This window comes from Lepidochelys kempii, chromosome 10, assembly GCF_965140265.1.
Source record: "Lepidochelys kempii isolate rLepKem1 chromosome 10, rLepKem1.hap2, whole genome shotgun sequence".
NCBI lineage: Eukaryota > Metazoa > Chordata > Testudines > Cheloniidae > Lepidochelys > Lepidochelys kempii.
Genome location: NC_133265.1, coordinates 38,278,220 through 38,295,211, shown reverse-complemented (window position 1 = coordinate 38,295,211; position 16,992 = coordinate 38,278,220). Strand labels below are relative to the sequence as shown.

The 16,992-nt window shown below is 43.8% G+C and overlaps 1 protein-coding gene across 5 annotated transcripts in view; it reads left to right on the top strand.

Annotated features, from left to right (window-relative positions):
• The window catches only part of IFT140 (intraflagellar transport 140), a 247,126-nt gene that overhangs the window by 73,819 nt on the left and 156,315 nt on the right, over positions 1 to 16,992 (top strand). For 3 of the 5 annotated variants that reach the window (XM_073362954.1, XM_073362953.1, XM_073362956.1), the window contains 3 exons: positions 150 to 298; positions 13,434 to 13,637; positions 14,146 to 14,218. The exons of 1 other annotated variant lie outside the window; for it this stretch is intronic. In XM_073362954.1, the coding sequence (XP_073219055.1) occupies positions 150 to 298; positions 13,434 to 13,637; positions 14,146 to 14,218 (426 nt within the window). The remainder of the gene's footprint in view (positions 1 to 149; positions 299 to 13,433; positions 13,638 to 14,145; positions 14,219 to 16,992) is intronic. One more of the 5 variants, XM_073362955.1, reaches the window with a different exon arrangement.

Sequence of the window (16,992 nt, the reverse complement as noted above, 5' to 3'; positions counted from 1 at the left end):
TAGTGTTGCAAGTCTTTTATTTTCATGAGCACAACTCTGACTGTTGGATTACAAATAAAACCAGACTTTGGTTATTTTTTTACCTCATTTAATGTTTGTTGCTTTTTCTGAACTTGATTTGAAATATAGAACAACTTTATTAATGGCAGGTCTCCTAGCAGCTGGTACCAATAAAGGGAGAATAGCTATGTGGAGGAAAGCATCAGTGTCCAATCAGAGCACATGGGTGTTGGAGGGAAAGGACAGATGGAAGCTTCAGACCCCTACAGAGCTGGAAGGGAATATCACTCAGATAAAGGTAAATCTGGGTTGAGTTGATCTCTTTCCCCTTTAGGATTGTTTGCTGTCAGAGGAAAGTGTTGGTAAATCTTTCTAATACTCTGCATATTCCCTGTGTCCTATAGTTTTCAAATACTAGAATTAGGAAGAGAAGAGTGTCAGACAAAGTAGCCTAAATATAATACTTTGCATTTCTTTGACACTATCTATCTGAGGCTCTTACAGCACTTTACAAGTAATAAGTTAATGTGTCTTTTTGTGAAGTAGGTAAATATTATCCTCTTTTATAAAAGGTGTGTAAACTGGCAGAGACTAAGGCCCAGATTTTTAAAGGTAATTTGGCGTTGCTGTGTTCAGTGTTCAAATGCCTAACTTATTTAGGAGCCTAAGGGTAGGTCAACACTACCTGTCGGATTGGTGGGTAGCGATTGATATATCGGAGGTCGATTTATCGCGTCTAGTCTAGATGCGATAAATCGATCCCCGAGCGCTCTCCCATCGACTCAGGAACTCCAGTGCCGCGAGAGGCGCAAGCGGAGTTGACGGGGGAGCGGCAGCAGTCAACTCACCGCCGTGAAGATGCTTTGGTAAGTCGATCTAGGTACTTCAACTATGCTATTCTCGTAGCTGAAGTTGTGTACCTTACATCAACTCCCACCCCCTAGTGTAGACCAGGGCTTAATGTCATTTTACGAATGGATCTAGGCACTTAGGAGGCTTAATCTCAGACTGTCAATGGATTTTGGCTCCTAAGTGCCTCGATCCCTTTTGAAAATGCATTAGACTCCTAAATCAGTTAGCTGAGCACCACAATACCTAAATACCTTTTAAAAATCTGGGGATAGGTTACATGCCCAAGGTCACACAATACATCAATGACAGATCTAGGATTAGAACTTGGAATATAGACTCCTAGCTGTGTGATTTGACCACAGACCCATCCTTCCCCTCCAAATTGGAGACAAAGAACTCAAACGAGGACTCCAGATATTTTCTGAGATTTTCCTCCTAATGTTTATAATTTCTCATTATTGCAATGCCTTGAAATTACTTCATCCTAAAACACATGTTGGAACATACACTTGCAAATTTGCCAAAATTGCTATTACAGAATTGTTATTTCTGTATAAAATCCTGTATGGACATTCTTATTCTGGAATGAGAATGTCCACATGGGCATTTATATCAAAATAACTATTCTAGAATAATGATTTTGGAACAGCTAATTTGGTAAATTTTCAGGTGTGGATGTATTCTGGGATAAATAAATTTCTCAAAAAAAAGCGAAGTATTCTGCTGGATATTCCTCACTTGTTTGTTTTTCTCCTCCAGTTCTCCTCCAGTACTTGACAGGGTTGGGATGCTTCTAGGGTAACACTCTTGAGAGCAGTTAGGCATGTGCCATCTAGTAAAGAGGGAGTTGATCTGTTGTCCTCAACCCAACCATCTCTATTTTTATGTCTTATTGGTCAGAAAATCCATTTGATTCAGCATCCTGATCTGGCTTTCTGGCCCAGGAAAACAGGAAAGCTTTTGCTTTCAGATCCTTCTGTGATATTTTTTCAGCCTTCAGTTTTCAAATTTGTATCTTTTTGATTTTTTTAAAAAATCTGTAACAATTTTAATATATAATATTTTGTTGCCCTGTTTTAACTTGTGAGGAACAGCCCCCCACGCTCTTTTTGTTTGTTTGTTTAGGAACGGGGGAGTCAGTCATGAATGTATCTGACTCTTTGCAGGGGAAGGAGGTCTGAGATTTCTTTTTGCTTGTTTCACTTATTAGAATGAAAAGTATATAACATAAATAGCAATGGCAGTTGCATGCTCTAGGTAAGAATCAGGTCATAAGAACAGCCATTCTGGGTCAGACCAAAGGTTCATTTAGCCCAGTATCCTGTCTTCCAACAGTGGCCAATGCCATATGCTTCAAAGGGAATGAACAGAACAAGTAATCATCAAGTGATCCATCCCCTGTTGCCCTAGCTTCTGGCAAAACCGAGGCTAGGGATACCACCCCTGCGCATCCTGGCTAATAGCCATTGATGGACCTATCCTCCATGAGTTTATCTAGTTCTTGACTTTCAGACTGTCAAATCCCTATCTCTGACAGACATGCGCAGTGTGTCCACTGTCTCAGTGAGACACACATCCCTCAAAAGTCTACTGTGATGGGGTGTACAAACACCACACTGGCAATAGGGGTTTAAGGGATTACTTTGGGCTCAGCCAACCCTGCTCCACCACACTTGCAGCAAATGCTCCATCTGCTGGAGGAATTAAAAGGAAGGCAATTAGCACATTTGGGGGTAGAGCTGGAGGTGAGCAGACCTGCAGCCCACAGCTCCAGCAGAGCAGAGGGAAGCCTAAGACTCTGACACAGCTGCCTAAAGGTCCCTCCTTGAGGGAAGGGAGAACCCACCCCAGAGACAACCAGAGAAGGAAGTATCCTGTGGACCTTGAACATTGGTGTCCCCCTCTTATTTATTATGGTTTGGATTTCCCCACCAGGGGAAAGCCTTGGACTAAGCTGACCCTAGGGGGGGGACAAAACAAAGAGGTCCAGGGAGGACAGCATTAAGCAGCCTTGGTTGCCAGACTACTGGTAGCCCAAAGGGCCCTGGGTTGGAGTCTGGTGGAGTGAGAGGGCCCGGACTCCCCTCCTGACAACCCCCTTGGGAGTCACGAGCTGCAGCCATGACTACTAGGCCACATTCCCCAACAAGTCCCCAAGTTAGAACCATTACATGTCCACACTGCCGTAATCTAAGGACCAGAACAAGAAAAGTGAGGGACCTTCAACTTAAGCTCCTTATGATGGAGAAATCTCTCTGAGACCTGCCTTGGACCCTGAGTCAAGGACTTGCCAACAGTCGCCATTAGCAGCCTCTGACAGAGGTCCTGCCTCAACAGCCCCTACAAAAGAGACTTTATCCAAGAAGGCTACAAAAAGCAGACTCAGATTTCACTGCAACGGGAATTGGTTAAGAAAAAGCAAGACCCTGACCCCCAAGACTACCTTGGTGCCAATGGCAGCAGGCACGTTGGCGTCCAAGATACCGGGACCTTCCTGTATCACGAGTTCCCAGAGAGCAAAAGACCCTAAGTGGGCAAGCTTGGACCGAGGCTCACAGGGCAAAGTAAATCCCTCCACCTCGGTACCCACAGAGCCAAAAAGACACTCTGCACTGGGCAGTGCAATGACGCCACCTGTGGTACTTACACAGCACAACACAAGATCCTTGGCATTGGCTGCTACTACTCACACTCCCGTACCACTGCAGCACCGACATCGGTACCAGCATTCACGGTACTGTACCAATTCCTAAGACATACAGAGCTACTGGTCTCTTCAATGCTGGAGTTCCCGCTCATCGGTACTGATGGCACTCCAAATCAGTAGGTACCGAGCCCCCTGACCACACCACCTAGATCGGCTCCCCCTCTTTCCAGTGATGATGATAGGGACGAAGGGAAAATATATGCACCTCATCACTCTTCACCCAAACCAGAACCATCCCACCAAACAGAATACCACTCACCTTTAGAGGCACATAGCTGGTATGGGCACCCATTGGCACCGCTTCCCATGCCATTCCCACCAAATTGGCCCTACTGGAACCCCTTGACAGCATGCAGGGCACAACATCTCAAGCCCCCAAGCCCACCAAGATCTAGAGCACCACAATTTCCATCATCGCCTATACCAGGACCCTCAGAAACACAGGAGGAGGTGAATGAGGAAACTGAAGAAAGACCAGGAAGCCTTACCACCAGTGAACCTGTCATCTTCATCACCGGATGAAACTATAATGCCGCCACCTCCCCACAGGAGATGACTTCAAACAATTCCAGGAACTCTTTAGAAGGGTGGCGGAGTCCCTGGGCATACCGCTAGAAGAGGTACCTGACGCTCAGCATAAACTACAATACATACTTCAGTAACACTGTCTTTGCCTAGGAAGATGTCTGATTAATGGTGCTATTATGGAGCCTGCCAAAACCATCTGGCAGACACAAGCAACAGCACCTCCCTCATACAAAAGATCAGACAAGAAATACTATGTGCCATCTAAAGGAGTGGAGTTCTTGTTCACACACTCCACGCCAAACTCACTAGTGGTGGAGGCAGTAAATGAGAGGAGAAAGCAACACCATACTAGAACAACCCTTCCTACAGAGAATGGAAGAGGTTAGTGGGACGTTGCACTCCATATGTTTTATGGAAATATGCTTCTGAATATATTCCTATTTGTATGCATGTATCATTCTTGTATCTGAAGCTAGAAATATGAAGTATAAATCTGAAGTCCTATTGTAATTATGCAAAGTGTGGGCCATTAATGGTGGTTTAGAATCTTGATGGCTCCCGTTGACTAGGACAATTGGTTGTAAATGGTTTATTTACCTGCACACCTTCCTGTGCATATGTGGGCCAACCCAGGAAGAATGGAGACTAGAGGTCTTACAGTGACATGTGATCATGTCACATGATACTGGAATCCATCTTAATCCTTGTACTTTTCCATTGATGAGGCGGGGCTGGGGACAAGCACAGACAAAAGATTCCTGTCTTGTGCCAAAGCTATAAAAGGGGGTGGAGCCGGACAAAAGGAGCCGCCAGTCATGAGAAAACCCCTGCTTATCACCTGAGATGTCTGCTGGAACTAACAAAGACTGTACCGGGGAAAGGATTGGGCCCAGACCAGGAAGGAGTCTAGTTTGTGAAAAAATCTTATTGGAACATCTCTGAGGGTGAGAAATTACCTGTAATCAGTTTCTTAATGTATTAGGCTTAGACTTGCATGTTTTTGCTTTATTTTGCTTGATGACTTACTTTGTTCTGTTATTACTTGAAACCACTTAAATCATACTTTCTATACTTAATAAAATCACTTTTGTTTATTAATAAACCCAGAGTAAGTGATTAATACCTGGGGAAGCAAACAGCTGTGCATAACTCTCTATCAGTGTTATAGAGGGTGGACAATTTATGAATTTACCCTGTATAAGCTTTATAGAGAGTAAAACAGATTTATTTGGGGTTTGGATCCCATTGGGAACTGGGTGTCTGAGTGCTGGAGGGAGGTAACCTGCTGAGCTGTTTTCAGTTAAGTCTTCAGCTTTGGGGGCGTGGACCAGATCCTGTGTCAGTGTTGCAGCAAACTAGTGTGTCTAGCTCAACAAGGCAGGGTTCTGCAGTCCCAATCTGGCAGGGAAAACGGGCTCAGAGGTAATTTTAGCACATCAGGTGACAGTCCCAAGGGGATCTCTGTGGCTGAACCCGTCACAGTTAGATCTCTTCAGTCATCGCAAGGTGTGTTCATCTGCAAAATGGCAGTTTCATATAGCAATTTTACGAAGCCCTACTGTCAAAATATACACATGTAATTTTTTCAAAAAATGTTGGAATTTATTGACCGCTTACTGGAAGAGAAAAAAAGAACAATTTAACATTGCCGAAACTGGTTATTCCATCACCTTTATTGCCACCCCACTCTCCCTTCCTGTTCCTGTTCAGGGACCACTCTCACAAGTACCTGCTGCAACAGGAAGTAAACCACCTTATACACCTAGGCTCAGGAAACCAGTACAAACAGAGCACAGAGGGAAAGGATTTTACTCACTGTTTTCTAACCCAGAAAAAGACAGGCAGGTGGAGACCCATTCTGGACCTAAGAAAACTCAACAAAAACCCAGCATTTCAAAATGGTGACACTAACAACTATAATTCCAGCGTTAGAAAATGGTGACTGTCTCTCAGCCCAGGACACATATTTCCATATTACCATCCATCCATCACACAGAAGATTCCTAAGGTTCACCCTGGGAAAACAACACTTCCAATACAAAGTATTACCCTTTAGCTTGTCGACCGCCCCAAGGGTTTTCTCCAAAGTCTTAGCAGTGATGGCGACACACCTCCGCATACACAGAGTCATGATGTTTCATATCTGGACGACTGCCTCATAAAGGCACCAACACAACATGAAGCAATGAACACCACTCAGAGTACAATAACCCTTTTCACAAACTTACGGTTACAAATAAACATGCAAAAGTCAACACTGATACCTGTCCAGAAACTGGAATTCATCGGAGTTTGTCCAAACTGTTCAACAGCAACCCTACCTCATAAACGCTTCATTACACTTTGTCAGCTTCGTTTCGACAGTGACTGACAACCCACAAACATCTGCCAGAATATGCCTACAACTTCTGGGACATATGTCAGCAACAACGTTTGTCTTCAAACATGCCAGACTACACATGCGATGCCTGCAGGCCTGGCTTCGAACCGTGTACATACCACACAGGCACTGCCTAAGCAGATGTCTTTATAATGCCAAATAAGTTAAAGGATTCCCTAAAATGGTGGACACAATCGAAGAACGTCTGTACAGGAGTCTCATTTCCAACAATGACAATCACCGCGGATGCCTCCCTTATAGGTTGGGGAGTGCATCTACTCAGCACAGTCCTAAGGCTGAAGTTCCCCATCAGAGTCCAACAGGCACATAAACTTGCTGGAGCTAAGGGCACTCCGTAGCGCATGCAACCACTTTCTACCTCTAAACAAAAACAAAGCCATCAGGACCCTCACGGACAATGTAGCATGCATGTTTTACATAAACCGCCAATGGGAGGTGGGGTGGCGTGATCCTACTCCCTATGCACAGAGGCAAGAGTGCTCTGGAATTGGTGCATCAGCCACAACATTGACATATCAGCATCCTATCTTCCAGGATGTCAAAACACAACAGCAGATGTGCTAAGTGGAGAGTTCTCCCAGAATCCTGAATGGAAAATATACCCTGGAGTTCTACGTATGATGTTCAAGCTATGGGGCTTCCCTACCATAGACCTCTTTGCAACACCACAGAACACCAAGTGCCCACAATATTGCGCCAGAGCTGGACTGGGACCCCATTCCCTAGGTGACACTCTCCTCATCAACTGGGATACCCTGTTAATGTATGCATTTCCCCCCGACCCTACTCTTAACCTGGGTCAGAAACAAGATCAAGAGGAACAAATCCAAAGTCATCCTAATAGCACCTTGTGCCCACCTCAAAAATCTTCCTCTAATACCTCATCTTCTCTCCCAAGATGCAGGAGACATCCACCATCTGAACCTCACAATACTACACCTCAAGGCCTGGCTACTCCATGGCTGAGAGGAAATTAAATGAAATGACCTGTTCGGAGGAAGTAAAAGACATATTACTGCACAGCCGTAGACCAAATATAAGAAAAACATGTATTCATAAGTGGAAATGGTTCAACATATGGTGCCAGGACAAACAAATCATACCAACATCCTCCCCTTTACCAAGGGTACTGGATTACATATTAGAACTAAAAAAACTGGGTCTCTCCACAAGCTGCATCAGGGTACGTTTGGCAGCTATCACAGCTTTCCACAATAAGATGGATTGGGTCACCATATTCACCCACCCAACAACTAAACATTTCCAAGGAAGTGAGAACGCTTACCCCGAAATAAGGAACCCACCTCCTACATGGGAACTCAACCTGGTATTACGCTGACGTGGGGGAAAACCCTTTGAGCTGCTGGCCATCTGCTCATTACTCCACCAATGAAGGTGGCTTTCCTCATCGTCATTATGTTTGCCAGATGGGTGGGAGAACATGGTGCCCTAATGGCACCCCCCCATACACCACTTTCTTTAAAGATAAAGTTACCTTAAAACCACACCCTAAATTCCTAGCCAAGGTTGCCTCCCCCTTTCGTATGAACCAACCCATTTTACTTGCCTATGTTTTTTCCAAAACTGTATGCATACAAAAGAGATAGGCATCACTCCAGACACTGGATGTTCAAAGAGCATTAGCTTTCTACATGGAAAGAACAAAAACATTTAGAAACTCACCAAGACTATTCATCTCTATAACAGAATGATCAAAAGGGAAAACTATTGCAAAGCAGACTATCTAAGTGGATATCAGGATGCACCTTTGTTATCAAAAGCATCAATTACAAGTCCCAAAGGGAACCCGCACAAACACAATCACCAACTCCATGGGTGCTGACGGGCTGGAGCACCCATGGGGAAAAATTAGCAGGTGCTCCGTACCCACTGGCAGCAAAGCTCCTCCCGCTCCCACCCCCTCCTCCTACCCTGAGCACGGTGTCCCTGCTCCGCCCTATCCCAGCACTTCCCGCCCACTGCCTAACAGCCATTTGGCAGTGCTTAGGACTTTTCTGGAAGGAGGGGGAGGAGTGAGGATGTGGCGTGCTCAGGGGAGGAGCCGGTAAAGAGGCAGGGCGGGGATTTGGGGGAAGGAGAGGAATTGGGGCAGGGTGAGGGTGGTGTGGGGGTGGGGTCGAGCACCCATGGGGCAGAGGGGAAGTTGGCACCTATGCGCACACACTTCCAGCATCCATAGCCTTTCTCATCAATGTCCCTGTTATTGACATTTGCAGAGCAGCAACTTGGGCATCTGCCCACATTCACAAAGCTCTATGCTATAGAGCAACAGTCATCATCAGATGCTCTGTTTGGACTCTCAGTTTTATCAATCATCACTAATGCAACTCTGAAGCCTGTACCTTCCACTGAGGGGCACTGCTCCACAGTCACCTAAAGTGGAGCATCCACAGGGATGCTCCTCAAAGAAGAAGAGATGCTTACTCACCTTGTGCAGCAACTGAGATTCTTCAAGATGGTTGTCCCTGTGGGAGCTCCACTACATTCCCTCCTCCCCTCTACTTTGGAGTTTCACGCTAGGTTCTCTGTGGTAGAGAAGGAACCGAGGGACGGCTGGTTGAACAGTTCTGTTTAACCACCTGGGGTGGCGCATAATGGGGACGGCATGTGCGTGACCCAACTAGGCACTGCTACTACAAATCTCTGATTACAAGCACAGGGCGCAAAGTGGAGCACCCACAGGTGGTTACATAGCACTGTGCATCCTGAAGAACCTCAGTTACTGTACATGGAGTAACCCTCTCCTCTTGGAATCCTCAGATAATTCCTCTAAAAGGTTTTTACCCACTTTTCCATGAAAAACCCCAGATGAGGCAGAAAGCCATAACAATATATTGAGGCCAAAAGTCAATATCAGCTGAGTTTAGCTCCTGGCCAGATTAATCTTTCATTTTGTTACAATCTAGTCCAGTGGTTTGTGTAGAGAGGTAGATGGGAGAGAGGTAGATGGGAAATACTCTGTAGTCCAGAGGTTCTCAAACTTTAGCAACCCGAGGCCCCGCATTTTGATTTAAAAAATTTTATGGACCCCTAAGCCAGCTTCTGATTTTCTCCAGTAGTGCTCAACCCTCAGTCAGCCCCAGGCCTGCCCCAACTCCACCCCTTTCCCCAAGACCCCACCCCCACCTCTTTCCATCCCCTGCTTCACCCCTGCCCCTCCTCTTTCTGCCCCCTCCCCTGAGCGCACCCCATCCCCACTCCTTCCCCTCCCTCCCAGTTCCTCCTACACGCTGCTGAACAGCTGTTCTGCAATATTCAGGAGGCACTGGGAGGGAGAGGGAGGAGTTGATTAGCGGGGCCAGCGGCCCCGGACATGACTTGTAGACCCCCTGGAGTACCCTCGTGGACCCCAGTTTGAGAACTGGACTCTGGACCCCAGTTTGAGAACCACTGCTCTCGTTCATTTATGCTGGAGTATAATAGTATGGTAGCTGTCAATCAGTGCTGTTAATGAAGTACCTTCAGAAATGAAAATGAAAAATAATAAAGCTATAATTTAGCCTTATTTTCCAGATCACAGATTAGGTTAAAGTACAATTACCACCATATACAGATATTTAAGTCAATGTTATTAGAATGGTGTAGTCATAGAAACACCCCAAATGTTTTGAGTTCAGTGTTATAGTTAAAAACAAACACTTGAAAATCTGAAAATTAAAATGTTCTACCAGTAGCTCAAAAATCCCAGTAAAATGCAGGATCCATGGAGACTCACCATGTCTCAGAAACTTTTAGCGCTTACAAGTTCTGCAGGACAGAGAGTTTCTGGAGCCCAAGAGAGCCTTCTGCTTCTGCAGCACTTATAAATTCTGCAGTTTATCCTAACCCATTTGGTATGTCTACTCTGACCGAGTTTCTAAGCCCCTCATGGATGCCATACAAGGAACCTGGGAGCTCTGTAATATCTGTGGAGCATTCATGGAATTGTCATACATTTCAAAGAAATATACTTAATAACCCCACAGTGAGTTCACCAAACTTTCCAAGAATAGTTAGATATCAGATCTTACCGAGATCAATAGAATAAACCAAATTTGGAACCTGTGGGCTGAGCTGTTTTTGAGAAATGACTTTTCAAAGAAAGTAAGAAAAATCTTTTGTAATGAAAAGCTGATGCAAATTTGACAAGCCACCCCAAACATTCAGGAAAAAAATCTCCTGTGATGGGACTAAACATAAGAAACTTCAGGCTTTAAAGTTTAGAAACAAGGGACAAAAAGGGGAACATGGCATCAAGCCAGTTACTATCGTAACTATGTATATATACAGGCTACCATCTGTTAACTGAAATGAATAACTACACAAGTCATCCCAGAGTCAGGTCTTGCATATCATACAAAAGTCCCATTCACTTGGATTTTGGAGTCCCCTAACATGGCCACCACAGCTTTCTTTTCTTTCCCGATCATCATATTATTATTTATATTATTGTAACGACAATTTAGAGGCAGTTTAATGATCCCAGATGATATACAATTTATCATTTTCTGCTGCAAAGTTTGGCAGGATAAAGTAGAGTTGCAGCAATTTACTGCTGCAGGAAGCTCTGTGTACTAACATTGCACAAGTGGCTTTATTTATTATTTATATTGTTAGCTCTTGAGGGCAGGGACCAATTCTTTGTTACAGATTTATAACTTGCGTAGCACAATGGGGCTGGGGCCTTGGGGGGCTACCATAATGTAAATAATAGTTTATTAATGTACAGCAAACCCATTAGACTTATCTGGGATACTATACCCTGCAAAAACTTAAATGGTATTTAAATAACTGGTCCAAGTAAGCCATAACCAAACTAGTTGACTGTATCTGTTAATAAAGTACAAATGAAGGCCATAGGGAAGCGGTAAGATCTCAGAACTGGGCACTTGAGACGACACACCTCCATTTTACCATCAAAGCTCTTCTGACATGTGTTGTATTTGAGTGGCTTAAAGAATTGCCTGAAGTACTTGGAAGGTGTCAGTGATGCGCAAGTGCGAACAAATGACTCTTCTACCTTGGGAAGACTCCTGGCTTTACTGGCTGTGAGATCTGCTGAAGGGTATTGGACAGGTATAGCAGTCCAATCTTGGTCTTGAGTGCTTCCTTGAAAATTCTCTGTCTATCCAAAATGAAGTTGGTCAAAGAGGCCTCAAAAGAAGACTCCAAGACAGTGTTCTCCCCTCCGGGAATCAGTTTAGCAATAGGCTTAAAACATTATGCTGTGTTTTGGTCAAAGCGAGTCATGTACTCCTTCGTATAGGGTTGTTTTGTTTTGGGTTTTCTTTTTTTGGAGACCGTCTGTAGAACTCAGCAGAGAATTATATCCCCACTACATGATGGCTTAAAACAGAGAAGGAGAGCCTTCTTATTTATTTATGTAGGCTTTTGGAGTAATTTTGATAAAATTCTGTTGATGATTTGTAGAAACCGATTAGTCTAATCCCTATTAAATTCAATAGAACTCTCCCCAATTATTGCTTATGAAAGACTTTTGTGTGTGACTGGTCTTAAATTTTTTTGGGGGAAATAATATTTAATAATAATAATAATTAATAATAATATTATTTAGCCTGAGTAGGGTGGGACTCAATAGGGAAAAATACTCAGACCTCTTAATTTGTGCACATGATGGGTACTGTATGGCCTGGGAAGTTGAACTGCACTATTGATTGAGATGGCTGGCAAAAGAGGGTGAAATTAGAACTAGATATTCATAGTGGCAATTCATAATGACAGTGAATAGTCATTGGACAAGACTGAGTGAGTGAGAGGGCGACTCTATAGCCTGGTGGTTGGGGCACTCAAGTAGGATGTGGGAGACCCAAGTTCATGTTCCTGCTCCAGTGACTGTTTATATAAAGTGGAAAAGCTTCAGTGGGAGAGACTGAGAAAGACCTTCCCCATAATATCCCATAGTCCTCTCCTGCAATTTTCAGATCCGTTCTCCACATCACTAGAGGGGAAATTGGACTCAGGTCTTCCACATCTCAGGTGAGTGCCCTGACCGCTGGACTAAAGTGTAGTGGGGGGCTACTGCTACCTCATTCTCCACTGCTGCCACCTACCATTTAAGTCTTGGGGGAAATGTTTTTTGGTTGAAACTGCATTTTTCATCTAAAATATTTGAACCAGCTCTAGGTGAAATCTTAAGAAAACTGCTAATAGGACTTTGGGTAGTCAAAGAAGAAACAATTTGTCATGAGAAAGAACCTCACATGCACATCTTGCTGGGGGGGCAGGGGGGAGAGGAATAGCTCAGTGGTTTGAGCATTGCCCTGCTAAACCCAGGGTTGTGAGTTCAATCCTTGAGGGGGCCAATTAGGGATCTGGGGCAAAAATTGGCAATTGGTCTTGCTTTGAGCAGGGGGGTTGGACTAGATGATCTCCTAAGGTCCCTTCCAACCCTGATAATCTATGATTTTATAGGAAAAGGTATTAGCTATCTTGTTGAGTACTTTATCTTTCTCTAACAGTACTGAATGCAAGATGGTGTAATAGTGGCAAGCGGTGGGATGAAAAGAGGTAATAGTTTAAAACAGGCTCTTCCATGTACCCTTCTTCTTAGTGTATGTGCAACATGCCTCAAGTGGCACATGACCAGAATTTGGTCCTCTGGTTGGATCCTTAGCTTTTCCAGCTGGGGCTGGGTACTGACTGGGAGTGCAACATGAACGCTGATCCATGCCCCCCTCCATGTACTGAAGGAGTATAGGTGAAAATATAGTTATAGCATACCCTGAAGAAGTACATGTGGGTATGCAACCTCTTGACTATGCCTGAGTTCAGAAACTAGGATTTCATTTTGAGATTATATTCATACGTATGTTATATGTGCCCCCCACCCCAAAACACTAGCTGTAACTGAGGCCCCTCTGAATTAGTGTTTCAAAAATCTCTGATGAAAGTATGTTGGATTTTTCTCACCCTCTCTGTGTGTAGTGGGGCTCCAGGAAAAACCTACTGGCAGTGAACAACATGAGCTCTGTGGTGATCCTCAGCGAGCAGGCTATGTCATCTCATTTCCACCAGCAGGTGGCAGTAGTGCAAGTGTCCCCAAATCTGCTTAATGTGACCTTCTTCGGTACAGGAACCACGCACAGCCTCCGCATTGATATGCATATTAATGGCGTATTTGCCACTAAGGTAACTCACCATCTCAGTTGTTGTGAGCAGTTTCTTTTCTTGCCGAAGACTCACTTACTTAATGTGGTTTAATTATTTCAGAGATGGAATCCAAAGTTTCCACCATAATTTATCTAACTCTTCTTAGATTCCCCCTTCCTTATATTTTAGTTGCTTATGCAGTATATGTGTGTTGATGGAAAATAGCATCACTACTACAACAGGCATATTCCAATGGAGCTGATTTCCAGGCAGCACAATTATTCATTAATAGCTCCCTGGTTACTGACCTTTGGGCATTGGACAACACAGCAAATATATAGAGGAAGGTATAAGATGTTGGCTGTGATGGAAAGTTTATTCCATTGTTGTTTGTTCGTGCACAGAAATGAATATAGCATAGACTCTACATGGGACTTCAGCAGAATTACTAGATTGGCACTAAACTGAGTTACAAATCGTTGAAGTATTTAATGCATGTTTCCAGCAGAAATGAAACTGCTTTGTAACTTCTCTATGGCTATTTCAGGATGCTGTAGTGTTCTGGAATGGGAAGCAAGTCACTGTCTTTGAATGCTCAGGAGCCACTTTACGAAATGCAGGTAGGACTTCACAAGAGGTAGCCCACAGGAGAACATGTATGAGGGTGGTGAATCCCCCCAAAATTATACATTCACTGAACTCATGATAACTCCTAGGCTTTAATAATCATACTTTGCATATCAGAACTTTACAAGCACCTAATTAGCCCTCACAACATTCCTGTAAAATGGTTGGTATTCCAATTTTACAGAATAGGAAAATAAGGCATAAAGAGGTGGACAGATCCTTGATCATCTGAGTCAATGACAAGACCAGGACTCAAATCCTGGCTCCCAGACCTTTGCTCTAATCACTAGCTGAAACCCCTGGATATAGTGTGCAGTTTGATACTTGAACCTCTCTACATTCTTATATATGTATCATGAGTAGTACTAAGCGAGGAACTGAGCTGTAGTAGAAATGATGTACACTTTCACTCCTTAGGGGTCTTGATAGCATAGAAACTACAAGAGAGCTAGAATAGCTTGATTATATCTCTGAGATGCCTTATTCACAGGTTAAAAACAAAACAGAAAATCCCAAGCTAAATCAGTTTAAAATAACCCACACAAAACTCAAACTTTGATGAAGCACATTCCAGAGACATAGTTCTTAATAAATCATATATAAAAGTCCTACCTTATTGCATTTGCAAGTGTGATACAAATGTAAGGCTTTATTTTTAATGATATTATAAAGCAATATCTACTTTTAAGGCCTGTGGGTGCTGGGAAACTGAAAAAAGACTTATGTGCCAGTGTTAACAGATAATGCTTGTTACCCACCACAAAACATGTTCACATCACTTCTGATCACTTCATTTCACTCTTCTCTTGGGCACTGCTCCTAGTTAGTTTAGTGCTAAGAAACTGCATTAGATTAATAAGAATGCGTTGATTAGATTTAAAAAAATAAATACACAAAAACCCACAGAATGGTTTCATTGCAAAATAATGTTCAAACGTAGAAGTCCCTTGTCATGGTTACAGGGCTAGCTGTACCTCTGACCCCTTGAAGATCTGAGTGCATCAGCTGTCAGTCAGGCCTCATGCATTTACCACTCCTGAGGTGGAATTCCACAATTCTCCTTCTCTTAAGACGGGGCCCTGGCTATAGAACCCTGTGTATGAATTGTGCTTACCCCATTTTATTTAGGTTCCTATACTGTGCTCACCACCTCAGTGTCTGAACACCTTCTAATAGTAGAGGTCCAACTGGGTTTGGTAGCTGTGATTTCTCCCTTTGGGAGTGTGTGATCAAACAGCCTTCTTAAAAGCCCAAGTATTGTTTATTTTAATAGTAGGAACAAAGCATTTAAAATAAAAGGATTTTTAAATGACAGTTTACATGCATAACAAGGAGTCCAGTGGCACAGGACATTTCTAAGCCAAGGAGGCATTAGAGCCTCAAAGTTCTCATTAGCTTTGTGCAGTATTGCCAACTCTTGATATTTGGTACTCTTCTTGTTAAATCCTAGATTTATGTGATTACGTGAGAATCATACAATCATAGAATATCAGGGTTGGAAGGGACCTCAGAAGATCATCTAGTCCAACCCCCTGCTCAAAGCAGCACCAATCCCCAACTAAATCATCCCAAGCCTGACCATAAAAATCTCTAAGGAAGGAGATTCCACCACCTCCCTAGGTAACCCATTCCAGTGCTTCACCACCCTCATCATGAAAAGGTTTTTCCTAATATCCAACCTAAACCTCCCCCACTGCAACTTGAGACCATTACTCCTCGTTCTGTCATCAGCTACCATTGAGAACAGTCTAGATCCATCCTCTTTGGAACCCCCTTTCAGGTAATTGAAAGCAGCTATCAAATCTCCCCTCATTCTTCTCTTCTGCAGACTAAATAATCCCAGTTCCCTCAGCCTCTCCTCATAAGTCATGTACTCCAGCACCGTAATAATTTTTGTTGCCCTCCTCTAGACTCTTTCCAATTTTTTCACATCCTTCTTGTAGGGTGGGGCCCAAAACTGGACACGGTACTCCAGATGAGGCCTTATCAATGCCGAATAGAGGGGAACGATCACGTCTCTCGATCTGCTGACAATGCTCGCACTTACACAGCCCAAAATGCCATTAGCCTTTTTGGCAACAAGGGCACATTGTTAACTCATATCCAGCTTCTCATCCACTGTAACCCCTAGGTCCTCTTCTGCAGAACTGCTGCCTAGCCTCTCGATCCCTAGTCTGTAGCAGTGTATGGGATTCTTCCCTTCTAAGTGCAGGACTCTGCACTTTTCCTTGTTAAACCTCATCAGATTTCTTTTGGCCCAATCCTCTAATTTGTCTAGGTCCCTCTGTATCCTATCCCTACCCTCCAGCGTATCTACTGCTCCTCCCAGTTTAGTGTCATCTGCAAACTTGCTAAGGGTGAAATCCATGCCATCCTCCAGATCATTAATGAAGATATTGAACAAAACCGACCCCAGGACCGACTCTTGGGACACTCTGCTTGATACCAGCTGCCACCTAGACATGGATCCATTGATCACTACCTGTTGAGCCTGATGATCTAGCCAGCTTTCTATCCACCTTATAGTCCATTCATCCAGCCCATACTTCTTTAACTTGCTGGCAAGAATACTATGGGAGACCGTGTCAAAAGCTTTGCTAAAGTCAAGGAATAACACATCCACTGCTTTCCCCTCATCCGCAGAGCCACTTATCTTGTCCTAGAAGGCAATTAGGATATTCAGGCAAGACTTGCCCTTGGTGAATCCATGCTGACTGTTCCTGATCACTTTCCTCTCCTCTAAGTGCTTCAAAATTGATACCTTGAG